At 34.7% G+C, this 20,821-nt stretch overlaps 1 protein-coding gene across 2 annotated transcripts in view; it reads right to left on the reverse strand.

Moving 5' to 3' along the window:
* The window catches only part of KHDRBS2 (KH RNA binding domain containing, signal transduction associated 2), a 591,209-nt gene that overhangs the window by 355,478 nt on the left and 214,910 nt on the right, over window positions 1-20,821 (reverse strand). For both annotated transcript variants that reach the window (XM_047859593.1, XM_047859594.1), the window contains exon 3: window positions 2,637-2,753. In XM_047859593.1, the coding sequence (XP_047715549.1) occupies window positions 2,637-2,753 (117 nt within the window). The remainder of the gene's footprint in view (window positions 1-2,636; window positions 2,754-20,821) is intronic.

The following is a 20,821-nucleotide window of genomic DNA, read 5'->3' on the forward strand; positions in this document are numbered from 1 at the left end:
GGGTGCCTGGGTGGCTCAGTCAGCTGGGTGGCCGACTACAGCTGAGGTCATGATCTCGTGGTCTGTGAGTTCAAGCCTCGCGTCGGGCTCTGTCCTGAGCGCTCAGAGTCTGGAGTCTGCTTCCGATTCTGTGTCTCCCTCTCTCTCTGCCCCTTCCCTGCTTGCTCTCAGTCTCTCTGTCTCTCTCTCTCAAAAATAATAAACAATAAAAAAAATTTAAAAAAAAGAAAGTGTTAAACATAGCAGGATGTTTAATTAAATTAAAAGTTTTGTGAGGGCTTGACTCATGTCTAATATTTATTTTCTATAGAGCATGATATTTAATCTACAGGTAAGCACATAGCAGAAGTGCAAGACTTTTGCATAGTTATTTTGTCCTGACTTAGACAACTACCCAAGTATCTCCTTTTTGTCGTGAAGCAAAGATCAAGTTTAGGACATACATTGTGTAGCATCTTAATAGCAGAGTCAACACAGAAAAACAATCCGTATTATTTCAATCCATAATAATTATTAAATTGTGCTTATTCACTTATTTATTATCTGTCTCTGCCATTGGAATGTAAACTTTAGGAGGAGACTATGGATGGCACATAGTGTGACACATAGCAACAAATACTTCTGCAATTAATGCATGAATATATTCCTGTGTGGCTGGATAATACATACACACAGAGATACTTCCACAGAAGAATCATATGAGTTTTATTTGTTAAAAGAATAAAATCACATATAAAATCTTTCTTCCTGATCAGGTCATGTTGGGAAGAGGTAAAACAGCAGCATAGTAATCAATGTTTTAACAAGGATTTATTTTTTTATTTTAATAAAGTGTTTACTAAGGTGAACTTTTGCATATCCACGTCTGTGGTTTTATGTCATCTGTGTGCCCACCACCCTTGGCAGTTAAGATCTTATCTAGATTCTATAAAATGGAGTTTATAGTGCAATACATTATTGTTGTTCTTTTTTTAATATGAAAAATATTTTTTAAATGTTTATCATTTTTAAGAGAGAGCACAAGCAGGGGAGGAGCTGAGAGGGGGGAGACATAGAATCTGAAGCAGGCTGCAGGCTCTGAGCTGTCAGCAAAGAGCCCGACATGGGGCTCGAACCGACAAACCGTGAGATCATGATCTGAGCTGAGGTCAGAGGCTTAACCGACTGAGCAACCCAGGCACCCCTACTGTTGTTCTTAAATGTTCTTATTTTCTTTCATTTTGTAAAAGAACAATGAAAGTAGTTGAAGCATAGGCAAACATGATGGATCACCCAAAAAGTAATCAATGAGAACCTGGATTTCAAGCAACAGCTAATATTAGTAAATTAAACATAATGGAAACTTAATAGAACCAAATTTGTTTCCTCCTAGATTTTCAAATACTTATGCTGGTACCTAACAGGAAAAAAGGCATCCAATGTACAACTTCGTGAACAGAAAAAAAACTTCCAAATATATGGGAAAAAGCAATAAATACTCATTTACTTTGAAAGCTACAGAGGGAGGGACTACACAGATACTCTGAGTAGGCAAAGCTGACAAGGATATTTCTCCAGCTGATGGGAGTATACAGTTTAATGAGAGAAACCAAACATTTCAATAAAATACGTTGTGATGAGAGGATTTAGCCTGTCACAGGAGTTCAGGAAATCCCTGTTGGGGAGATGATGCCTGATCTAACTCTTAAGAAAGTTTGAAGAATATAAAAAGCGCACAATATGAAGTTTACATTGTAAGATTATGAGCTATCTGTACAGTGACATTTCCCACTATAAATTTATTCAAGATTTCACATTAACAGTTAAAAGGGAGAACTCCTAAACAATTTTCTAAGGAATTCCCATATTCAGAAATAAATGTTTGAAAATTATATTTTCCATGGTAACATACTGAATCAGAAAAGCATGGCCTGATCAAATAATACTACCTTAACACACCCACCTTTTCTCAATGAATCTTAAAGGATCCTTTATGAATAAATCTCTATAAATGGTTGTTATTTTTCCAAAACAGTGAATTCTAACACATTGAAAATTGCTTTCACTTTATAAAATGGGACGATGATGTCGTTCAGATATGAAGGAAATCATTTCAAATATCAAAGTTCATATATTTCTTAGCTTATTTGTTCTTTTGAGGTCAGGTAAATTGAAACATTTAAGAAAAGAAGTGGGATTCTCTTAGATTTGCAGATGAGTATTTGAAATTGCTTTAGATAAGAGGGCCAGAGTGAAATGGAGCAAAGAGATAAAAAGAGACAATGATATAATGGATGTGATTAGGTGACATAGTTGAAGAGAGAAAGGGGATCCAGACAGGGAATTAAAGAAAATGAGCAGAGACATATAGAAACATCCTACAGAAGACACAGGAAAAGTGAAAAGATTTGACAACAATTTACACAAAGGACTAAAGAGAATAAAGATATGGAATTACATGTTCTGGGGAAAAAAAAGGCAGGTAATTGATTTTTACGAAAATAGAAGAATCAACAGGGAGTGCAATAGGGTGGTCCCAGAAGGTGAAAAATCATAGGAAATGATGGGACAACAGTGCAGATATGCTTGTAAGTTTGGCCATCAGTGTTACAGGTAACCTCCTGTATGTGTTAAATATCAAATTCAAAGTTCAGTACCTTTGCTTTATCTCTCATTGATCCTTTGCCCAGGATAGACATTTTAGCACCTGTTTCTTCCTGTAGTCTCTTCAAGGAGTTTCCTCTTGGTCCAAGCAATTTCCCCACAAAATTGAACTAGGAAACAAAATCAATAGAATTCTGTTTTAAAGTAGAAAAAAGTAATAATTTGCACCAAAAATAAATGATGGGCTGTGGGCTTTTCAAACTTTACCATGCAAAAGAGAGTTATGCCATTCACACACACAGAGACACATACACACACAAAACTATTTCAGATCTTCTCATCTACGATCCATTTTAAGAAGGATGCCTCTTCCTAAAGACTGCCAAAATCAATAATATATTGAACATGTCATATACTTACATAATCAAATAAATAAATCACTTACAAAAAAGAAATTAGGGAGGAGCACAATGGTTACAAAATTACTAAAAGCTTTTTCTCTCCAAACAGAATATTGAAAACTACACATATACAGAAAAGTTTAAAACACTACTGATAGTGCATACATACAAAACAGTTTCTCTAAAAAGGAAATTCTAGAGGGTCTATTCAGTATGTTATTCTTCCTAAAACATAGTTAAAAACAAGTGAAATAAAAGCAGTTATTGGAGTATATTGTCAGTTACTAACATACTCCACACCAAATGACTTGAATAATCTTTAACCTGTTAATTTAAGAAATAGAAAGGGCTTTGGGGTGCCTGGGTGGCTCAGTTGCTTAAGTGTCCGACTTCAGCTCAGGTCATGATCTCAAAGTCTGATTCAATGGTTCAAGTGCGCATCGGGCTCTGTGCTCACAGCTCAGAGCGTGGAGCCTGCTTCAGATTCTGTGTCTCCCTCTCTCTCTCTGCCCCTCCCCACTCATGCGCGCTCTCTCTCTCTCTCTCTCTCTCTCTCTCCCTCTCTCTCTCAAAAATAAAGAAATAAATTATTTTAATAAAATTTTTAAAAAAAGGGGTTAGAATGCACCAAAAACCGTAGAATGCACCAAAAGCTGTGTTGGGTAAATGAAAAACAAAGATAAATAAAACTAAGTAACTTCTTTCTAAACGAGAGTTTTTCTCTATATGTTTTAAAATCCATAATCCTGTAGTAAGAAATACACCCTACTGAGTGGTGAAAGACTAAATGCTTTTCCCCTAAGTCTAGGATAAATTCAAGGATGTCTGCTTTCACCACATTTATTTAATATTGTACTGAAGTGTGGATTGTCGTACCTATAGGAAAGTAGATAAATAGAACAGTACAAAGTTCAGAAAGACTACACTTACAAGGTAAATTGATGTTCAGAAAAAAGTGCCTAAGTAATAATATTTGGAAAGCAAATCTTTTTAGCAAATGTAGCTAGAACATTTGGATAATCATATGCAAACAAAACAAAACACCAAAAGAAAACAGACACACAGAAAAACTTTTCTGTCCCACCTCGCTTTTAGGCAAACTTTATTTTGAGATCTATCATAGATCTAAACATGAAATCTAAAATTATAAAAATTCTAGTTAGAAAGCATAGAAGAATGCCTTTGCAAAGTTAAACTGGGAAAAGTTACTTAATATGAAGCAAACAGCACTCACTAAAGCTTTTGCTGATCCCAAAACCACTAAGAAACTGAATAGACAAGCCACAGATTGGGAGACTATATTCCCCGTGTATACATCTGAAAAATGATTAGTATCTAAATGTAACACTGTATGTTAACTGACTGGAATTAAAATACAAACTTTAAAAAAAACTAGTATCTATGGGGTGCCTACATAGCTCAGTCAATTAGCGTCTGTCTGACTCTTGACTGGCTCAGGTCAAGATCTCACGGTTCATGAAACTGAGCCCTGTGTCAGGCTCCGTGCTGAGAGCCTGGGATTCAATCTGTCTCTCTCTCTGCCCCTTCCCTGCTCGCTCTCTCTCTCTCTCTCTCTCTCAAAAATAAATAAACTTAAAAAAAAGATTAGTATCTAGAATCTATAAAAAATTCCATCAAGTCAATAATTAAACACACATATATCAGAATTACTAAAACCAACCAACAAACAAAGACCAAATATTGATGAGGATAAGGATGTGGAAGTACTGGAGCAATTACTGTTGGCAGTTTAAAACGATACAACTACCTTGGGAAGATTGGCTATTATGTATAAAGTCATACATGGAGTTCTGCTATGACCTAGCAATTCTACTTAGGTATTTAACCAAGGGAAATAGAAGCACATGTTCACAAAACAACTTGTACAAGAGTTTCCATAATATTTTACTCACAGTCACCATTAAACTATAAATAAACCAATGCCTATCCAAGGAGAAAAGATCAACAAGTTTATACATAAATAGAAAGGGATAATTCACTGATTAATATAATGGCATGGATATATCTCACAATTACGTTGAGTGAAAGAAGCCAGATACAAAAAAAGTATATCACATTAGATTCTATTAATACAAAGTTCTAGAGGCCAAAATAATACATGGTGGTAGAATTCCTAAGAGTGGTTGCCTATGGAAAATAGAAGGCCAGGACTGGACTGACGGGAAAGTGATTTGAAGGAAACATCTGGGGTGATGGAAGTGTTCTATATTGTGTGAAAGTATAGGTACATTTTTGTCAAAACTTATCAAGTTGGGGGGCGCCTGGGTGGCGCAGTCGGTTAAGCGGCCGACTTCAGCCAGGTCATGATCTCGTGGTCCGTGAGTTCGAGCCCCGCGTCGGGCTCTGGGCTGATGGCTCAGAGCCTGGAGCCTGTTTCCGATTCTGTGTCTCCCTCTCTCTCTGCCCCTCCCCCGTTCATGCTCTGTCTCTCTCTGTCCCAAAAATAAATAAACGTTGAAAAAAAAAAAACTTATCAAGTTGTACACTGAAACCTGTGCATTTCACAGTACGTAAATAGTACTTCAATTAAAAATGGAGGCAAAATTAGAAGGTTGAAAACATAGAAATATTTAAGAACAGTATCATAACTAATACTAATTGCAGGCACTTCTACATAGGAATTTCACTAGACTTTTAGGAAACACATCATTCCAATCTATGCAGATGTTGGAGGAGTCGTCGAGATATGACTGCCAATTGACCCACAACCTGGACTTTGGCAAGCAGAAGCTCTTTATCCCCTCCCTTATCCTTGGAATTTATGTTCCACCCACTGTTCCCACAGTAGGAGCCACTTTAAGGACACAGCCTTTAGACCATCTGGACTGTAAACATGACTGAACCATATTAAGGCGTCTGTATAAACTCTTAAGATTGTGGTGGGCAGGTGCTAAGATCTACTCATTTTGCAGTCACCCAAGACAAGTCTCATATAGAAGTTCCTTGATTATTAAACCTTTCACCTACCAATCTGGAGTGGCCTACCTCTTTCTTCAATCTGTTCTTGCCCTGCGTGTACGGGAGCCAGTTTTGAAAATCACTGGGAAATTCCTATGGTTGTGAGCTAATAGCAGACTATCCAGAGGAAGAAATGGGGAAATATCCCTCAACTCAGTTAGCAGTCTAGTATAACCTTGATATAAAAGCATATCAGAAAAGAGAATTTATAGAGCAAATCCACTCATGAAATAAAAACCACTTAACAAAATACCAGCCTGCTATATATACAAAAAAACACATGATGATTGAGTTGTGTTTGTCACAGATACACAGGTAGTTTAAGATTTATAACCCCTAAGTTATAACCCTTAATTTATAACAATGGAGAAAAAATGGTTAACGTTTTATTTGGATGTGAAAAAAGGCTAACATTTTATTTAAACAGAAAAATAATTTTATGAAATTCAGTTCCAATCTTTGTAAAACTCATATCATCTGAAAAATGAAGGAAACTTCCTTCATTTTAGTAGAAGCTTTCTACTAAAAACCCATAAGAATAGTGTATTTATGAGTAAAATATTATTAAAAACAAGGTAAAGATCCACATTCTTGTTTTCTTCAACAATGAAGATTCAAGCCACTGAATAAATGTCATAAACATCAGAAAGTAAGAAACAAAATATATATAATAGATATAAAATTTATATCTATTATATATATACATATATATTATATATATATAGAGAGAGAGAGCTTAAAGTAATTTCAGAAAAATCATCAGAATAAGTAAAAGAGCTTAGCAAGGTGTTTCATACAAAATCAATATAAAAAATAAATTGTATTTTTGTGCACAAGCAACATATAATTAGTAATTTTTTTAAAAGAGAGAGATCATTTACAGCATCAGTAAAAAATAAATAAGATTTCCTAAGAATAAACTGAATTTTGTATAATCAAAACATTTACAGAAAATATATAAAATACATTAATAAAGCTGTCAAGTGGATATACATAGACTGAGAGGCAGATCATGTTCATGGACATGAAGTCTCAATTTCTAGTATTTTCAATTACATCTATAGCTCAACACAGTTCTAATTACAATCATAATAGGATTTGGATCAACTTACCAATTGGTTGTAAAATTTGTATGAAAACATCAAAGTCCAAGAACAGTCAAAGCATTCAGAAGCAGAAGAACAAGTTGAAGACTATGCCTATCACATACAAAGATTCATTATCAAGCTGTATTAATTATGACAATGTGATATGTATAGTCCTGGAACACAGATAGAAAATGGAGCAGTGGAATCCAGAATCCAGAAACAAACTCCTCCTTATGTTAAAATGATGTATGATACCAGGGGCAGTACAGATCACTAAAGCAGAATAATGGCCCCCTAAAGATGCCCATGGCCTAATACCCAGGATCTGTAAATATGTTACTCTGCAAAAGAGACTCTGCAACTCTGACTAAATTAGTAATCTTGCAATGAAGAGATTATCCTAGATTACCCAGGTGTGCTCAATGTCCTTATACATTAAAGAAAAATGCAACAGAATCACAGGTTGGAGTCATGCAGTTGCTGGCTTTGAAGACAGGAGGAAGCCATGAGGCACAGAATAAGGATACCTTCTAGAAGCTAGAGGAATCAAGGAACAGATTTTCCCATAAAACCCCCAGAAGGAATGCAGCCTTACTGACATCTTAATTTTAGTGCATGAGAACCATTTCAGACTTCTGATCTTTATAACTGTAAAATAAGAAATCTGTTGTGTTTCGAGCCACTTAAGGTTGTGTTAACTATTACAGAAACAACAGAAAACTAATATGTTAGGGAAAGAAGGAACTCTCTAATACAGAGCATAATTGGCTACCCATAGTAAGAATAATGAAATTGTTTCCTACACCATAGAAAAAAGATAAATAGAGATGGATTATAGATTTAGGAGTGAAAGGCAAAATTTTAGAATTTCTAACAGAAAAATAAAGGAAAATAATGCCTAAGAGTTCTAAGACAAGACATAAAACATGCTAACAGTAAAAGTTTGATTCAAATTAAGAATATCTATTTATTAAAATAAACCACAAAGACGAAAACGTAAGTCACAAATTTGAAAACTATTTACATTATGTTAGCAATAAAACATTAGTTTACAAAAACAAGTACAAAACTGTAAGGAAAAGACAAACAGCTTAATAAATAAATAAAAGATAAATAAAAGATAAAATCATTTTTATCTTAATAAATAAAAGATAAAATCATGAATATGTCATTGAGGAAAGAACAGCAAAAGAAAAATGCATGAAAATTTCAACCTCACTAGAATTTAAATAAAAGTCAAATTAAGATGACAATAAGATGTCATTTTATACACCCAATCATGGTAGAAGTCAGAAACCAAACACTGGTCAGAATGTGGAGACACAAAGATTCATATACCCTGCTTACAGGAATATAAATAGATTCAACTATTTTGCCATTGTCTTGTAAATCTGCAAATGTATTTAACCCATGTCTCAGCAATTCTGTTCTCAGGTATATTCTGCAGGTAAGTCTTGGTGCATGTAGAAGAACATTAAAAGTCTCAAAGCTTGTAAGAGCAAAAATAATTGGGAAAAGCCATCAATTCAAGAATGGTATGCTGTCAACTTGACCCCATATCAACACTTGTTTATGTCTGAGATGTGTTTCCCAGATCTTCTACATATGTTTTCCTTTTGTTTTGGGATTTTGTCAATAACAGGAAGTTGCATGAGACGAGGAAGATGAACATGAATTGTCATCCATTATTCTTGGCAAATCATGGTGCTCAGACATGGCTGTTTTACTGACGTCTACATGAGCCCCCACTCCGTGTATATAAAAGCTCCACAGACTGTCCACAAGCTTCCAGTTCTAGGTTCTGTCAGGCTTCAGACTCAGATCTTCACTGCCCATGGGTGACAGCTCTCTTAAGGTCCTGTCCCTTACCTCTTTCAACAACATGCTAGTCCTAAATTATAGATTATAACAATTATCTAGAGAGTAGATCCTATTTATCTCCCAGAATCATGATGGTACAAATGATTGAGTAAACTGCGACATATCCATAGTGGGATATTTATACCAGTGAACATAAATTACCCACAACTACATGAAGTCTCATTATTAAATCCTAGAAATAAAATTATGAGTAAAAAATTCAAGTTCTAGACATATTACATTGTTTTCATGAAACCCAATGAGCAATATCAACGTTTTGTTTATGAATAAATGCTTAGGTAGTTAATCTAATGCTCAAATAACAGGCATAATAATAAACATAAAATTCAAGGTCTTGGTAACCTCTGGGAATGGACAGTGGAGAATGTGATCAAAGGAAAACACAGTGATGTCAAAGTGGTAAGTAATATTTTAGACTTTAGTTTAACTTAGGGGCTCATGAGTATCCATTTTATTTTATGCTCTACATGAAAAGCACACATATACTTGAATGCATTAAATACTACATAACTTAAAAAATCAAATAGATCAATTCCAGTTGAGTAAATTTTGACTGAACTTCTCTTCAATACTCTGTTGTAGAACTTTCTTGTCCCTTCACAGGTAGCAGTAAAACATCAGATAGAAAAATACCAAAGTGAGGCACCTGGGTAGCTCAGTTGGCTGAGTATCTGTCTGACTTTGGCTCAGGTCATGATCTGACAGTTTGTGAGTTCTACGCCTGCTTTGGGCTCACTGTTGTCAGCGCAGAGCCTGCTTGGGATCCTCTGTCCCCCTCTGTCTCCGTCCTTACCCCACTCATGCTCTTTCTCTCAAAAATAAATAAACACATTTAAAAAGAAAAGAAAAGAAAAGAAAAACCAAAGCACTTAACGTGATATCTCCACTGGGAATGCTTATGACTGAAAGGAAGAGATTGCATTTCACGCATTCCTGGCTGAGGACAGGTTATTAACAAAATATATATATGGGCTATACTCTTGAGAGATTTCTTTTCTTTGCCTTGATTATTGTGACACATTTCCTAACACTTCTTTCTCAATACAGTAGCTTCATTTCTAACCAGTGACCAATCTGAAACCAAATTGTCTAAAGCTGTAAGGGAGACAACCCTTTCAATTCTTTCCCAAACTCTACATTTTGAAATAGAACACATAGATTCAATGGAATGAAGATGTTGTATAATCAGATTTAAACTGATGTAAAGTATCTTTTATGAGTAACATTAATTATATAACATTATTTTAAAGATGCAGAACTTTTAATGTGTTTTTAAAATTTATAAACATAGTCTACCATTTGCTTTTGCAAACAAGTATTTATTTATAATACTCTAAGTTTGCTTATGTGATTTTATCTCTTCCTTAATATCTGCAGTTTTTGGAGCCAACAATGAGGAATGGCACGAAAACTTTTTTTCCCAATTATTATTTGGGTAAGTAAAATGCACCAACATCAGTGAACAATTAGAGCATAATAATTAATAGCATGGTTGTGAAGACCAATTACATGGGTTTGTAAATTTGCTAGCTATATACATTTAGCTACATTACTTAACTTCCCCTTAACTTCATTTTTCTTATCTGTAAATGGGAAGAATAAAGATAATAATACATGCACAATAAGTGCCCAGTAAATGCGGGTAGTTCAAAGAAAGCAAAAACACTAATTTGAAAAGATATATTTACTCTTGTTATTGCACCATTATTTACAATAGCCAATATATGGAAGTAATTCAAATGTCCACTGATAGATAAATGGATAAAGAAAATGTGGTATATGCGTGTGTATGTGAGTGTATGCATAATGGAATATTATCAGCAAAAAAAAAAAAAAAAAGAGAGAGAGAGAGAGATCTTGCCATTTGCAACAACATGGAAGGACCTAGAGGGTATTATGCTAAGTGAAATAAGTCTCTTTCAGAATTTAAAACAAAGACAAATACTGTATGATTTCACTTATACATCTAATCTAAAAAGCAAGCAAAGAAACAAACAGACCCTTACTTTTTTTTTTTTTTTTAAGTAGGCTCCACACCTACTTAAACTGGAGCCTAATGCAGGACTTAAACTCACGCCCCTGAGATCAAGACCTGAATTGAGATCAAGAGTCAGATACTTAACCGACTGAGCCACCCTGATGCCCCAAAATAACAGACACTTAAATACAGAGAACACGCTGGTGGTTGCCAGAGGGGAAGTATAGTTGAAATAAGGGGATTAAGAGGTACAAACTGTCAGTTATAAAACAGATTAGTCATAGAGATAAAGAGTACAGATTAGGGAATATATTCAATAATATTTTAATAACATTCTGTAGTGACAGATGCTGAATACCCTTATCATGATGAACACTGAATAATGTATAGAATTGTTGAATCAACACATTGTAAAACTGAACTAATATAACATCATGTTAGTTATACTTCAGTTTTATAAAGTGGGTTGTTATTATTACACAATTATTATTTTTTTCAGTAGATTGTAATAGTATGACACCTATACTGACATTTGACTTCAGTAACCCTTATTCTTTTATTTTTATATTAATATTTTTATTTTTATATATTTATAATATATAATGATTTTTCGATTATTGGCTACTATTACTTGCTACAATTAACATATTTTGAAGGGTCACTCTGTGCTGGGCACTAAGTCCTCTACATAGATGATCTCACAGAAAGTGTGGTGACGAGAAGAAATGTTTACAAACACCTCCTCACATGGCCACCTCTATTGTAAAGGCAGGCACTTCCATCCAAAGAATGGATACCATTTCTGTTTCATATTTTAAAACAAGACGTAATCATGAAGCGGGTACATATTTTGTATACAGTGCTTAGTTTTGGGAAATTTATGTTAAGATAAATTCGGAAAACACACAACACAAAAGTTGTTCTAATTAAGACTTGTTTTTTTGTGGTTGTTATTGTTGTTCTGCTTTCAGCCTACATTCAGTGCCCTTCCAAACAAAGTCAAATGACATAGTCATGACAGGTGAGTTATCAGTTCACTGAAAACAGTTGGTTCTAACCTTTCTTTAAAGCAAATCTCTTTCAACATGGAAAATAACTCAAACACTACACCATAGTGTCTTCAATATTTATCTATAATTTCGTAACTTGGGAACCTCCAAGATTCCTAAGGCTTAATAGAGTGAACACAGCTGTGTTTTCAGTATGCTAAATACCTTCAAATAATTTGAAAGTATTTTATCCACATGTATTTAAAGAAAATTAAATTTGTGGATGTCAAATTCATTTATGCTTAAGTCACTGAACAGTTGTTTTGTAATAACTTTTATTTTCAAAAAGCCTTTTGAGCAATTTTAATCAGATTTTTAATTTTTTTCCTAAAAGGAAATATTTAAATCATGTCAAGTAAAATTAACCAAGAGAACACATTTCAATGGATTTGTAAAGCTATAAAATATAATTTGTGGCAAAGCAATTGCTTTTCATAAAAATGGGGACATCTTAAGCAAAATATTTCAGGGACATTTTTTAACAGAGTAAATCCAGGAACAGTTTAAAATTAAGTGAAAATATGGGGGCTGGCTGGCTCCAAGAATAGAGCATATGACTCTCAATCTCAGGGTCATGAGTTGGAGCCCCATATTGGCTGTGGAGCCTATTTAAACTTAAAATAATAATAATAATAATAATAATAATAATAATAATAAATAAATAAAAACAAAAGAAAATTAGGTGAAAATAAACTTCAATAATATTGGGTATATGTATTTCAAGGTTTACCAATTCACCCTTTAAGTACAGAGTACTCCAGAATCTCCAGTCTCTCATTTTACCCTTTTTTCTTGATTAGTTCATTTCTTCCTTTTTAAAATATTTCATCAATACTTGTATAAAATAAACCTTTTTCTTTTTTTTTTTACCATGTGGCATTTTCCTTTTTTTTTCTTTTTTTTAATGTTCATTTATTTTTGAGAGAGAGAGAGAGAGAGAGAGAGAGAGAGAGGGCGGGCAAGGGGCAGACAGAGAGGGAGACACAGAATCTGAAGCAGGCTCCAGGCTCTGAGCTGTCAGCACAGAGCCTGATGTGGGTCTTGAACTCACAGACTGTGAGATCATGACCTGAGCCAAAGTAAGATGTTCAACAGACTGAGCCACCGATGTGCCCTACCATGTAGTATTCTTCTAATGAAATGTTTGTAAACTAATTCCGGCAGTTCTGTTTCTTCTCAAATAGAAGAGGCAATACACCTAGCCTTAGTTCTCCTTTTGTGGGCACTAAAATTACATCTGCTTTGCAATGAAAGGGCAGGGTTTATCACCAGGGCCACTTGTGAAGAATCTCTGAATTACTAGTCTCTGCTGTTGGCTTCATCTACTTTTTCATATGCCACAACTGGATTTGAGCTCCCTCATTTCCTGATCCTCAAATTCCCCTTGTCCTAATATTTCTTTATATTTGAACACCATTTTCATCTCTATCCTATTCCTGAATTGAGTATGAATCCCTTTTTTAATGAGTAGGAATTCATAGAGTTGCTTGCTGTTCTGTATTTGGGAATTCAACGTTAAGTCATCCTTTGGTATTCTACTCTTGTGTTTGTTGCCATTAAAAAAAGTTAAGCAAATTTGGGCAGACTGCACAAAGAGAGACCACAGTTACAGATTAAAAAAATATTCTTTCTGTATAAACAGACAGGAAAAGACAATACTTCAGGTACTCATCTCAGCAATCATCAAAGGACACTGGTGAGTAAAGGAAGAGAGCTTTCTTCAACCACAAAAATATCAAGCTATGTCTGTAGAATTAAATAATACCACTTGGAATTAACAGAGAACTCTATAAAGAAAAGCACTTCCAATTTAACAAAATAGACATGGATGAATATTCAAGAAAATGCCAGGAGTAGGGGAGAATGTTTTAGAACCATTAAAGATAGTATCAATATATTATCATAAACTAAATGTTATTCAAAAACATATTTATATAAAATCAAGGATGGAATCAATTCAGTTGCTCACTAAACACATTGGTTTAGCACCTAGAACTTGTGAAATGTATGGAGGATACAAAGTGAACCACATAGATATAAATACTCTTTCAGGAAACTTATACTCCTGTGGGGGGGAAAAGGGTATAGATAAGCTGTTAAAATTTTTAAAAGAAACTGGTAAATGCCATAAAAGAAGTACATTAAGTGCAACAAAAATTCAAAGGAAGAAGAAATTGTTTCCCTATGGGAAAGCTTAGGAAGTTTGATGTTTTTGTTAAACCTTGAACAAGGAGGCAGAAGCTGGGCATGGAAAAAAGGCAGGCACATAGCAAAACTCTAAAAAGGGAGGTTAGAGAAGGAGTTGGGGAATTAAAGATGGAGGAGCCTATCAGAAGTTGTTTGGTGTAACGTTGATAGTGATAATGGAGCGTAAAGTAGAATGGCAGTCATAGAAAATATAAGAGGACAGGAAGTGAAATAGAGACCGGGGTGGTACCTGCAATAAGACCTGGCAATTTATTAAATTGGAGGAATATGAAGAAAGGATATTGAATTATTAATCAAAACATTCTAAATCTGGAGTGCTGAAAATATATTGTATCATTAATAAAATTGTGGAAGACAAGAATGAAAGTTTTAGAGGGAAACCTGGGTTATAATCCATTTCCCATGCCCTCCAATTGGAGAAATCTAGTAGCCATATATGGATAGACAGAGAGAGAGAGAGAGAGAGTTAAGATAAAAATATAAGTCTAGCAATTTTCTACATAGAAGTGCTACTTAAAAGTCAAGAAATTACTACAGGAAAGGGATAAGGGAAAAGAAAAAAAAAAGGTCCAGGAGAGAAATCTGAGGAACACTTACATTTAGAAAGAAAAATAAGGAAGAGGGGCAAAGGACTAGGGTCTGGAGGAATACAAGAGAATGGGGGAAACAAAAGAATGCTAGATTTGTTTAATAAATCACTCAATCCCCAAATATGAATCAAGTGACAATTATGTTCTGAGTACTGTGCTAAAAGAAGGTTAGGATTACAGGGGAATGTAAAACTGGAGTCCTTAGAAAACTTTCCCTGCGACTTAGCATTTAAGCAGAGAGGGGATGTATAGGAAGCTGAGGCAGGGGCAAAAGATGGGAGTTCTGATGGAGACTTTCCAGGCAAAAGAAATAACATGAAAAAACCCCAGTATGACGTTTGATAAACTGGTAAAAATTCACTTTGGAGGTGTAAGAAATGTGGCTGGAAGGGAGACAAACATAGAGAAAATATTCAGGTACTTATGACCCTGTTGAGAATTCTGGTCGTAGGTAAAAGCAGTATAAAGCCTTTGAAGCTCTGAACTGGTGACTGGTGGGGAGTAGGGGTAGAACAAGAGAACTGAGGCCTGATTAACTTACTTTATTATTTAAAAAAAATTTGTTTTAGTCTTTATTTTTGAGAGAGAGAGAGAGAGAGAGAGCACTAGCAGGAGAGGGACAGAGAGAGAGGGAGACACAGAATTGGAAGCAGGCTTCAGGCTCCGAGCCGTCAGCACAGAGCCCTATGCAGGGCTTGAACTAACAGGCCACGAGATCATGAGCCGGGAGATCATGACCTGAGCTAAAGTGGGACACTTAACTGACTGAGCCACCCAGGCGCCCTCCCCCGCCCCATTAACTTTCTTTAAAGGCATCTTGCTGCCTGAAGTGTGAGGAATAGAAGGAGTAAGCAAAAGAGGTGGAGAAATCAGGAAACAATAATTTTAGCAGAGGCTACAGATGGAGGTAGCCTAGGAAAACAAACTGATCATTGAATTTGGCAATTAGGAAGAATTCTTATTCTGTGCTAAAATACCAATCATTACATTATATTTAAACTCAGAATTTAGATAACATTTCAAAGTATAACAGTAAATGTCAACACATATATGAACTAAAAGAGTGTAAATACAAAGGCCTACCAAAAACATAAGCAGCAATTACTCATGCTTTCCCCATGAGATCATAAAATCCCATTTGGGATTGCTCACTTCAGAGGGAAATATTTGAATTTTGAAGAAAGCATACAGAGTTGGAGAAGAAGAATCCATTTATACCAAGTATAAAAATGTGGATCCTTTAAAAATGTGGTGATTCAGTATATCTTGGGCTTAATCAATATTTGTCTCTGAAGTTTCCAAAAAGCATAGTCAAGGTTAAAAATCACACTGTCTTTTGCCATTGTACAGAATAGTCCATGTTTTACAGAAACAGCAAAAAACTTGGCAAGATGCTGATAAAAAATGATTGGACATGAATTTTAATAATGTAAATAATTTACCAGTTTTAAATTTTAATAATTTTAATAATGTAAATAATTTAATAATTTCAAACACATATACAATTCATGTCCTATTTGTTCTGCTATAAATAATTCTTTCCTATGTTTCAGCACTATGTGTGTAAATCATATTCTCCTTTCGTAGACAACTAAAGAGCCTTTGGTCATGTTTTAAATGTTTTTCATCCGGTGTGGAACATCCTTAAATGTCTTCTGAGCCCATCTATGTCATATTTATACAACTCTAGGGGCACCTTCTCCAAGCTCAAGTTATTTTTATTTGGAAAGATTCATTTAAATCACTATCATTAAGTGAAAAGTGTCATTAAAAAACAACTATAATCTTAATTATAACCACAGCTCAAACCCAAACACTAATTTGTTCAACATATACAATTGCCTGAATAAAAATGCTTCTAAAATACTATATGATGAGATTACCATAAAGTCATTTGTAGAGGTTAATGATTAAGTGTTTACTCAGTACAGTGACATGTAGGCACATAACTCTTTTTTTATCTGCATGTTTGCACTTTAAATACTTAGCAGATATTTCTTTGGCTTTTCAAATAGTCACTATAATAACATCTTAAGTCAGTTATATTTGTATAGTTTGGAATTTTAAAAATCTTTAAATAAATCACAATGGTGCCATCATATAGAATCCTGAATTTCTAAGGTAAATCTTTTGGGGAGCCTGGGTGGCTCAGTTGGTTAAGCGTTCAACTCTTGATTTCGGCTCACCTTTTGTGAGATCAAGCCCTGCGCTGGGCTCTGTGCTGACAGCACAGAGCCTGCTTGGGATTCCCTCTCTCTCCCTCTCTTTCTGTCCCTCCCCTGCTTGCACTCATGTGCTTTCTCTCTCTCAAAAAATAAAATACAATGAAATGAAATGAAATGAAATGAAATGAAATGAAATGAAACGAAATGAAATAAAACAAAATAAAATAAACTTTAAAAAAATAACTAAACTAAATCCTTTATTTAAATGTCACATATGTCCCTTGTAAACTGTGTTTACATGTCCAAATTAGAGATATTTGTCCTTTACAGGACTTTTTCTTCTCTACGCAATGTCATGAAATCAATATATGAGCTTGTGCTTGATAACGACATAATCATTCAAGAAGTGTTTATTGAGTATTTACTATGTAACCGGCACTGTTCTAGACACTAGGAATATAGAAGCACATGAAACAGTGTTTTTTGACCCTAGCGAGCTTCATTCTAAATATAGATTTAGAGGTGCCTGGCTGGCTCAGTTGGTAGAGGGTATGACGCATGATCTCAGGTTTGTAAGTTCAAGCTTCATGTTGGGTGTAGAGATTACTTAAAAATAAAATCTTTCAAACAAACAAACAAACATTTATTTACAACTTAAATCATGCAACCGCTTTTCTGTTTCCTAAATGCTACCTACTTTTTCCAATGTTCAGGCTGTGTAAAAATCAACTATTGTATTGTTTAGGATTTTATTGCATACAGTATGGACAATTCCAACCATTCTAAAAGGATATCTTAATTCCTTAAGGTTAAATATCAATTCAGTAGTAGAGTAAGAAGAAAGTTGATTTGATTATCTCATTTAAATATCATTAAGTTGATCAACATTGGTTAAAAGATTGGGTATTGTGAGCAGACTACTCAGGATGCTTTTCACCTGACTACAAGTAGTATTACTACCTGCTTTTCTGAAATCCTCAACTGAAACTGATATGGATCTGTTAGAAGAGAAAACAGGAAATCTAGATTGCAAGTCCTTCTTTATACCCATTTAGTAATACTAGAAAATACAAAAGGTACTACATATTTGAAAGGCAACTTCTTATACCAGAAACAGAAACACAATATATTAAACTCAATGATTCTTCTGCTTCGACTTGATTCTTTTAGGACAATGGACTCTGTCAAAACTAAAGATTATCTTCAGAGTTCTGCTGATAAATATAAAATCGCCATAGCTGCCCAGTCCTCATTATCTGACATGACTCTTTCACAAAGTGTCAGCTATTGATTTGAATATTTTGAACTTATTTATTAAGGTATAATTCACATACTATAAAATTCATCCACTAAAAGTGTACAATTTATTCTTTTAGTATATTCACAGTATATTTTTTGGTATATTCATATTTAGTATAGTCACAGTATATTCACGGGGTTATGCAACCATTGTCAATACCAAATCTTAGAATGTTGGTGTTCTCTTTGAAAGAAACCCCATATCCATTAGACTTACTCCCTATCACATCCCTAAACCTAGGCAACCACAAATCTACCTTCTCTACATCTCTACGTCTCTACATCTCTACAGATTTGCCTGCTCTGCACATCTCATATAAATGTGAAATACAAGTTTCACATAATACATGGCATTTAGTGACTGACTTTTTTCAGTTAAAAAAGTTCACTTTTTGGTTCTTTTTATCGTTGGTTATTTCTTTTTATTGTTGAAATATTCCATTGTATTATCATGTTAACTGTGCATTTTCCATAGTTTTCCATAGCTACGCTCTTTCATGTTGAGGACATCCCTTTATAATCCTAGCTTGGTGGGTAGTGAGAGAGGGTTGGATTCTGTCAAATGTTTTTTCTGCATCTGTTGAGATGATCATATGGTTTTACACTTTATTAATTACAATAATGTATTACATTAATTGATCTATAGGTATGAAACCAACTTGCATTCTTGGGATTAGTCCCACTTTTTCAGAGCATACAATCCTTTCCATATATTGCTGGATTTGGTGTGCAGTGTTTCACTGAGGATTTTCTGCACCTACATTCATACCAAATATTGACCTGTAGCTTCCTTTCTCTTTTGCTACCTTTGTCTAAAATAGACAGAATAATGGCTTTATAAAATGGTTGGGAAGTATTCCCTCCTTTTCTAATCTTTAGGAGAGCTTAGGAAAATTGAAATTAATTTTTTGAATGCTTAGTAGAATTTACCAGTGAAGAATCTGAACCTAGGATATGCTTTGCAAAAAGTTTTTAATTACTATTTTTAATCCGTATTTGTCAAAGTTTTATTCAGATTTTCTATTTCTCGAGTTCTTGATAATTTGCATCCATCAATTTATCCGTTTCACTATTTGACTTGTTAGCATACAGTTGTTTATAATATTCCTTCATGATCTTTTTTACTATTTTACAGTTGGTAGTGATGTCCTCACTTCCTTTCCTAAGTTTAATAGCTTTGACTGCTTCTCTTTTTTTTTTTTTTCTTAGTCAGTCTAGCTAAATATCAATTTTGCCAATCTTTGTAAAGAAACAATTTTTGATTTTGGTGATTTTCTCTATTGTTTTTTCTTTTATTCTCCATTTCCTTTATTTCTGCTCTAATCTTTATGATTTCCTGCCTTTTGCTTGTTCTGGTTTTAGGTTTTTTGTTTTGTTTTGTTTTGTTTTTCTAGGTTAAGGTGGAAGGTTATTTTATTGATTTTGAGCTTTCTTCCTTTTTAATATAGGCATTTATTGTAATAGCAAAAGGGGTCTTCTTGGCTGTGTCTTTCCCTGTTTTTCTCAAACTTCTGGTTGCTGTGCCTTTTTGTTATTATCATACAGCTCTAAGTTTTCTCTTTTTAAAAAAAAAATTAGCGTTTATTTATTTTTGAGACAGAGAGAGACAGCATGAACAGGGGAGGGGCAGAGAGAGAGGGAGACACAGAATCTGAAACAGGCTCCAGGCTCTGAGCTATCAGCACAGAGCCTGACGCGGGGCTCGAACTCACGGACCGTAAGATCATGACCTGAGCGGAAGTTGGACACTTAACTGACTGAGCCACCCAGGCGCCCCTCTAAGTTTCCTCTTAATTGTTCTCCACCAAGGTCTCCACTATTCATCAACACTCTTAGCCATGTACTTCTCCACTCTGTCCCAAATAATATCTGTCCTCACAGGAGAGGGGCAGATCGCTTTGTACTTAAGGCCTGCTTCCTTCTGTAGAACTTCAGCACTACTGTCCCAAATCAGGTATAGGAGCTGGTAGCCTCCACTTTATTATTGTCGATTAGAATCAACTTCAAGGGCCAAAAAGGCTATGAACATGGCTAGGCTGCATGCACCCTGTTAAAAGCAATCAGAGCAGACACAGAGCAGACCTGAAAGCATCACCCAAACCACACACAGACCCACCAGCATAAGGCTGAATCTTCACTCGCACAAAGGGCTTAAACACAAACCGTGTCCAAATGCTAATTCAATAAAAAGCGAGTTTTCATTTAAGCAATGCATGGACTTATGATTCATAGAAACTGTGATATAATAACTGTGTGTTTTTTTAAGCTACTATGTTTGTGACCATTTGTAACACAGCAATAGAAAACTACTCCATCCCATGTACACTCATTTGCTTTATCCCAAATTACACATTCAATAATCTGAGAATAACAATTTTAATAGAACCCTACCCATATGATTACTGTAAACAGTTTTAAAGTATCATACCCTCTCCCCCTTATCCTCACATTTTGGAATGTTTCAGTTCAGTTACCCTCTTATAATGCAACCCACTGCTTATGCAGGCATTCAATAAGGTCTAATTTGTGTCACCTCTGAAGACTGGGGGACAGAGGAACTGATAAAAATGGACCAATGTGTATGCTGCTTGTGTGTGTCT

Source organism: Prionailurus viverrinus, chromosome B2 (assembly GCF_022837055.1).
Source record: "Prionailurus viverrinus isolate Anna chromosome B2, UM_Priviv_1.0, whole genome shotgun sequence".
In the NCBI taxonomy this organism is placed as follows: domain Eukaryota; kingdom Metazoa; phylum Chordata; class Mammalia; order Carnivora; family Felidae; genus Prionailurus; species Prionailurus viverrinus.